The sequence below is a fragment of the Ipomoea nil genome, unplaced genomic scaffold, assembly GCF_001879475.1.
Source record: "Ipomoea nil cultivar Tokyo-kokei standard unplaced genomic scaffold, Asagao_1.1 scaffold3199, whole genome shotgun sequence".
Classification (NCBI taxonomy): domain Eukaryota; kingdom Viridiplantae; phylum Streptophyta; class Magnoliopsida; order Solanales; family Convolvulaceae; genus Ipomoea; species Ipomoea nil.
Genome location: NW_017619627.1, coordinates 1,736,234 through 1,743,286, shown reverse-complemented (window position 1 = coordinate 1,743,286; position 7,053 = coordinate 1,736,234). Strand labels below are relative to the sequence as shown.

The 7,053-nt window shown below is 36.1% G+C and overlaps 1 protein-coding gene across 4 annotated transcripts; it reads right to left on the bottom strand.

The window, feature by feature from the left end:
* Nucleotides 1-291: 291 nt before the first annotated feature.
* LOC109168498 (glycine-rich domain-containing protein 1) lies at nucleotides 292-6,077 on the bottom strand. 4 transcript variants are annotated; one of them, XM_019317532.1, is made up of 10 exons: nucleotides 5,953-6,077; nucleotides 5,417-5,586; nucleotides 5,019-5,136; nucleotides 4,668-4,919; nucleotides 3,620-4,075; nucleotides 2,794-3,323; nucleotides 2,073-2,271; nucleotides 1,493-1,648; nucleotides 1,033-1,405; nucleotides 292-618 (listed from the first exon to the last, which is right to left on the bottom strand). In XM_019317532.1, the coding sequence occupies exons 2-10, from the start codon at nucleotides 5,572-5,574 to the stop codon at nucleotides 527-529; spliced, it is 2,334 nt and encodes a 777-aa protein (XP_019173077.1). In that variant the 5' UTR covers nucleotides 5,575-5,586; nucleotides 5,953-6,077; the 3' UTR covers nucleotides 292-526. The 4 variants fall into 4 exon arrangements, with proteins under 4 accessions (XP_019173077.1, XP_019173076.1, XP_019173078.1 ...); XM_019317531.1 differs by having other exon boundaries at nucleotides 292-739; nucleotides 1,037-1,405; XM_019317533.1 differs by having other exon boundaries at nucleotides 1,039-1,405.
* Nucleotides 6,078-7,053: the final 976 nt, after the last annotated feature.

Here is a 7,053-nt window from a genome sequence, read left to right as displayed (position 1 = left end):
AGGAGTAGCTTTTTTAATTTTAGCCTTTTGGAGTTGCAAAAAGCTAATTAACCAAACATTTATATTGATATTTTAACTAAATCAAACAATTAATAGTGGTCAAATAAGCCAAAATTGGCCTATATTTTACCAAACATGGCCAAAGGTATTTTAGTCTTTATATCACTCCTCTCATTTTCATTATTCCTCCCTACCAAATTAGTCTTTATGAGTTTATGACTTTATAGATGTATAAAACTAGTAATGTTGACAGACAACCTTAACAAGTACTCCGTAATAGATAGATTTGTGTCCAAGAAAGAAAACAGGTGAAAGGGCAATCGCAGATTAATTCAAGCACTTCAAACCATTAGTTTATTATTATTTATGATATAATCACAACAACGACAATAAACAAACACATTTGGAGACGACACATTGACACACAACAAACACAGATGTTCGAATGGTCGAACTTATTATTTGCATATATGACGGGGCGAATAAGAAGACAGCCAGCAGGCTAGCAGTCTCCGATCAAGCAGAATCAGGCAGCGACAATCTTGGTTGTTTCGGTAGTGTCCTCCTTGCGATGGTCATTGACATTACCAACAAAAGTACCACACCCACCGCAACCACCACCACATCCGCTACCACACCCACCACTTTTCAACCCATATCCAGACTCTCCACCTCCATCCTCCTTGTGATGGTTACTGACATTAGCAACACTGCCACCACAACCACCACCGCTACCACAACCGCCACCACACCCACCACTTTTCAACATGCTACCACAACCGCCCCCACACCCGCCACCACAACCGCCCCCACACCCGCCACCACAACCGCCACTTTTCAACATGCTACCACAACCACCACCGCTACCACAACCGCCACCACACCCGCTACCACACCCGCCACTTTTCAACATGCTACCACAACCACCACCGCTACCACAACCACCACCACACCCGCTACCACACCCGCCACTTTTCAACATGATACCACAACCGCCACCACACCCGCCACTTTTCAACATGCTACCACAACCGCCACCGCCACCACAACCACCACCACATCCGCTACCACACCCACCACTTTTCAACCTATATCCAGACTCTTCACCTCCATCCTCAACTTCAAGATAGTCACTGACATTACCAACTACAGCACCAAAACCACCACTTTTAAACCTATATCCAGACTCTCCACCTCCATCCTCCTTATGATGGTCATTGACTTTGAAATCCACACCACAGCTGATTTTATTGTTCTCAGCATGATAGGCAACATCCTGGTTTGAACACTTATCCTTCAAATTTTGGCCACTTGCAGACAACCCATCATAACCCTCCTTTCTTAGAATGTCACAAAGTATAAAAGCAGTTATTGTTCCAGGAATAAGTAACCAGTCCTCTTTCACCTGATTTGTCAAAATTAAATAAATGTAATGAAACGTAAGCGAAGCAATAACTACTCAACTCCAAAATAACAATGAAATCAAATTTACATTGATGACACCAAACTTCAAATCCACCATCGCCAGTGCCTTGCCATATGGGTGTTCAGCCGAGAACTCTATTGCAGTCATGAATTCATTTTCTCTTCTTTGCTTCTCACAATGCTTGGGCTGGTAATCCAGCTTCCGGCCAGTGAAATACCTAATCTGTTTCAAGAATGAATATAAATGTCATGTATATCTAGAATCTAATATTATAATGCAGGTCTGCAAATCAAAATTTCTGAAACTACCAACACAGAGGTGCATGTTAATTGAAAGGGGTGTTTTTTCTGAATATATTAGTATCCTGCAGGTAAATTGCAAACTGATAAAATATGGTAGATAGTTTCCCTGATTACCAATGCCTCATGATGTAATAAAGTTTCAAAGAAACAGAAGACTGGGGAGTGAAAGAGTCCTCAAAGGAGTGCACTCAATATGTATATACTTAGAGATACCCAATGATGTTGAATTTGCAAATAGAAAAAGAAAAATTAAGCAAAGCATGGAATATTAAATAGATATGTAAAGAACAAAAGACAAAAATTATAAAATAATTCCAGCACAAATACAAGAGACAGATTCTTACATTGCGCGGACCAGTCAACTTCAAAAGGTGACCGTCACCATTTTGGTTATTGTGAAAAGAAATGGACCACTGAGCATCTATCAGTGACCACTCTGTCCCCACAAACTCAGCAAGGGTACGTGTTTCACCAGATTTTGTTACAGCAATGACTTCTTGCCTCAACACGGAATCTGACTTTCCCTTGGATTTATTGAAATCCCTGTAATATAACCATGCAATTTCAAAGAGTTCAGGATTGCTATAGCATGGCAGAGTATCAAACACTTGTGAGCAGTAGTGCAGTGACAGTGTGACTCATAGAGTAACATCTTTGATGCACTGCAGGTTGCGGTAATCTTGCAAATGGCACATGTTTACTTTGACAGCCCTTAAGATAAATACGAATCAAGACCCTTGCAATGCTTAGATAGTTTCACCATACTCAACTAAAAGGTTTCAAAATGAGAATATTTAAAATAAGAAGTTTGAAGAAAGTTTCTTTCACCAGAAAAGTTAACATTCTTGAGGTTTTAGTAGAAACATTGAAGTCAAAGATACGTCAATTATGGAAATCCACCAAAGACCTTGGTATAGAACAAGATGAAGCATCTAACTGCATATTTTGACATTGACATAAGGTAATAATATATTTCAAAGAAAAAACTAGATGGGGTTTGTCAGTGATGTCATTGATGTGCATTCATGTTTCTAGATGCAGTAGAAAATCCAAAATCATGATTACCTCATTTGCAAGCTGATGATCTCTTCACCATCTTCATCTATGATGCGGGTCCAATTTTGACCCTTCCCAGGGAGTGGGAAAAGGCAAGAACTTTTTGAGAATGGCCGAGAACGAACCATGTGAAGCACATATGGTGCTGTAGTTGGCATTGTAACTGAGATAGCTACTCGTAAACAGATAGGCTTCGAGCTTACCAAATTAGAATTTGGCACCAATTCAAGCCATTTCTCCATAGTGAGATTAGATGCCGGGGATAACAACTCTTCCAGAGAGACAGAAACAGAACCCACAGTTTTGGCAGGTTTCAATAATGGTAGGTTAGAAGATGACTGGCTCATAAGTTCAAAGAGCAACTTTCCACTAGCTTGACATTGAAAGTAAGCAACCTGTTTATTCCCACTCTCAGACAAAATATTAAGTCTTCTCTTTGCATTGAAGATTGAATCAGGCTGTTCTTTACTGAATGAGACAAAGAGCCTCCCTCTATGTTCCTCTGGTACATTTCTTAAACCTACAAACTCTAACATGACCTGCAAGATATTAAAGAAGATAACAAAAAATTACAATTGCATACATAGCATTGTTTCAGGCCACAAGTATTTCAAGTTACAACTAAATCTGGTGCCAAACCTCCAAAAGATTAATAACGGAATGGTAATCAAAGTGGATAACAGTTTTATATTTGTCCAAGACCAGATGATGATTTGTATGCTTTACATTTTATTGATCACATATTCCAGATTACCTCTAAACAGCATTGAGACAGCAAACATGTAGGCATTTAATCTAGAGAAAACAAAAAAGGGCAAAGAGAAGATTAAACTACCTCCAGAACCTTTCTTTCAGGAAGATGAAATAATCTCTGATCCTTATGGGCGACAACTACCTTCTTGGTTAGAGTGTTGGGAGAGTCGTGACAAATTGCAAGAGGTAATGGTGCATTGCCTCTGTACATTGCCCCTGCTCTCCAATACCTACAACCATATGTTTTTTCCCACTGCGCGGTAGTTTTAGAGAACCCTGTATCCAGCTTCTTCCCTTTTTCTCTGTCTGAGTCAGTATCATCGTGCTCTAAAACCTTGCCAATTATTTCCACAAGGTCTTTGCAGTAAGAAATAGGATGTAACTGATGAGTGTGCCAGATAAGATCAATGTCATAAGTTGGAACACAGAAGCACCTAATTGATCTTTCTTTGTTTCTTCGGATTAAATGCAAGAATCCTCTGTATCTAGCCACAGCCCCTTCAAGATAGAGCTCACTGTTCATGTGAGGTCTTGATACCTGTAATAAGATATTGACAAAAAATAAATAAATAATAAATTTTTTTTAAAAAAAAAATCTTATATCTAGCTTAAGAAAGTCGATCTACAAGAAATTTCTAGTTTTCTACTTGAAAAAAGTAGGACTTGGAGTGAAAACACACCATAAGTGAGAACAATCAAAATCATGAATTAGGGGAAAAAAAAAAAAAAAGAATCCTTTAAGGTTCAGTTCTCTGTCCTTCAAATTTATGATCTGCATAGACTGCATGATATTGGGAATATGATGAGCATGAAAAGTGGTAATTAATTAAGCATAGAGGAAGAAAGACAGATGAAGTAACTCATGTAAATTACCCTTGATCTAAGAATTCAACTTGAAGGTCTTAGGTAGTGACAAGGAGCAAACAATAACCTTCATTTTTAATTGCTAATCTCAGTCTAATAGACCGACTTCATTAAAATATTCACCTCTACTAATCTCAAACGATCATCTTGTTTGAGACATTTCAAAACATTGTTTAATTCACTTATGCAAATCTACTGCATTCATGCCAATTTGATGTAGGTTACTTCACCTTAACAATAAGGAAATTGCAAATCTTGGTGGTTACCTGGTAGAAAAATGGACTTTGCCTTTTAACTGCTGAAACCAAATCATAGTCGCTGCACTTTGTGTGCTCAAAACGTTTTGCAGGCTCATCAGAAAGAGCTCTTGCTAAGTCCAACTCATATGGTTCAGTTGGATACAACTGTTTCCAGACTTGTTCAGTTTCCTCTTTAGAAGCTCCTTTAACAGAAGAAACCACATTATGGTTGCCAAGAATTGCTCCATACAGTTGCTCGCAATCAGATTTGTACCGAACCTGCAAGAAAAGGTGACAAGGAACATTTCATTGAGTCATAAATCACAAGTTATAAAATAAAATAAGAAATTTGAAATATACTTTAGATCAGAAACTTACAGGGTTGAGCCTGTGGCAATGCCAAATCCATTCACAATCAAGAGGAACAACCAGAGTTCCTTGAAAGAATGGTGACTCAGAATGTTTTGCCAGCAAAGGGAGCCAACAAGAATAGTACCTGAAATTGGGTTTCTCTACTGTTAAATTTTATGCAAAGGGACCAGCTAGAACATAAATCATCATAAGACACCACGAGAATGATCCTTATAAGTTACACGCATAAGATCATAAAGAAATAATTCTCAATTTAGACCTCGACTATCAATTCATCCAAAATGACCTTCAACTATGCAAAATATAGAAATTATAACACCATTTTAGCTATAATCTCGACCACAAACTACTATTGGATCATGACAGGCCAAATTAAGAGAGTAACCATTTGACATTAAGTATACCTGTTGATGGCCTTATCAAGACCAGGGCCTTCATAGAGCCACCGATTCCTATCAACAGCACCCAGAAAATCGAGATGTTGTTTGGCTGCAGCCACAAGGTCCACGCCTATCACAATACTCTGTGCCGCATTCCACTGCAGCTCCTGCTCCATCTCCATTGTTCTTCTCACCTGCCAAAAGTTACATTTAAATAAACACAGATACCAGCAGAAAAAGACCTATCCCTAATCGCCTCGCACCAACTTATTCTTCTTGTCACTGGCCCACCGGTCATTTCTATCAATCTCCAAGTACACAACGAATTATGCGTTTTATACTTTTTTATTTATACAAGTAATATTTGAAGAAATTATCCAGAGAAGCAAATCACAATAGCAAAGAAGTGCAGGTAAGAAACTAACTAACTAAGAGCGGTTGACTTTATATATATATATATATATATATATATATATATATATAATATATTATTTTTAAGTAAATATTGATATTGATGGCAAAGTTTCATTTGATAGTTTAGAATCACTAGTTCAACTCACAAGCAAGATGGGGAGAGAAGAATCGTCGGAAAACTTCCCGGAGACGAACGGCTTGATCGTTAAAAATACGATTTCCGATGACTTGTATATGGCTTGATAATTGCTACGATATTTCGGTTAATCGGCTACAGGTATTTATAGTAGTTGGACTTTGCCCCAACGCGCGTACTATCGCAAATGGCGGGGTGTACGTTCCAAAGGGAGGAGTACAAGATAATTTTCCTTTGGACGAAAATAACCTTTTTTTTGGAGAAGGACGAAAATAACCTTGAGGAAGTGATTTATACGGCTTTTGGAGCAAACCCATTTGTTTGGGGTTTTTATTGGTTTTTGTTAGTACTTAGTACTAGTATTTTCATCGGTGCGTTGTACAAAATGGATTTGTTATAATATTTAAATAATATTTATATCAATATACAATTATATAAATTATAATATCGAATATTATATAGTACAATTGATGAAATTAGTTGGATCGAATATGTTTTCTTATGTTATCCTTGCTTGAATTCAAATAAATAATTGGCGTGTACATTTATTTAATTATAAGATTAGTAAATATCACTAAATTAATTTAATAATATATGACTCGTTTGTCTGTAATTATCTTAAAAAGATTGATGTATAATATAATTTATGTAATTATATTATTATTAAAATTAATATGGGAAAAAATAAAAAATAATTTAATTATAATTATTATATAAATAAATCAAACAATCAATGTTTAGTTTAATTACCATAATAATTATTAAGCAATTATTATCAGTCAATTATATTAATATATGTACAATTATACATTTATACCTTAAGTATATTCATTTTCACCCTATCGCATTTAGTCTTTTCCTCCTCCTCCTCCATATCTGAATAAATTAATTGTAATTATTATAAAAAAAAAAACAACAACAACTCATGTTTAATTGTAATTATACTAATATTTGTGTAATTATTAGCTTAATTAACATCATAATTCTTAGTCAATTATATTAATATCTGTATAATTAATTTCTTAATTACCATAATAATTATTAGGCAATTATAGTAATATTGAGCATAATTCACAAAAACTATGAATCATTATCATTATTTTGAGTACAA

Bases quoted from the DNA above. Each gene is read 5' to 3' on its own strand.
- LOC109168498 (XM_019317531.1), bottom strand. From the start codon at position 5,574: ATGGAGATGGAGCAGGAGCTGCAGTGGAATGCGGCACAGAGTATTGTG. The intron at 1,406-1,492 runs GTAAATTTGATT...TTGACAAATCAG, and splicing joins TGAAGTTTGGTGTCATCAAT to GTGAAAGAGGACTGGTTACT. The intron at 740-1,036 runs GGCGGTTGTGGT...TGTGGTGGCGGT, and splicing joins GTGGTGGTTGTGGTGGCGGT to TGTGGTAGCGGTGGTGGTTG.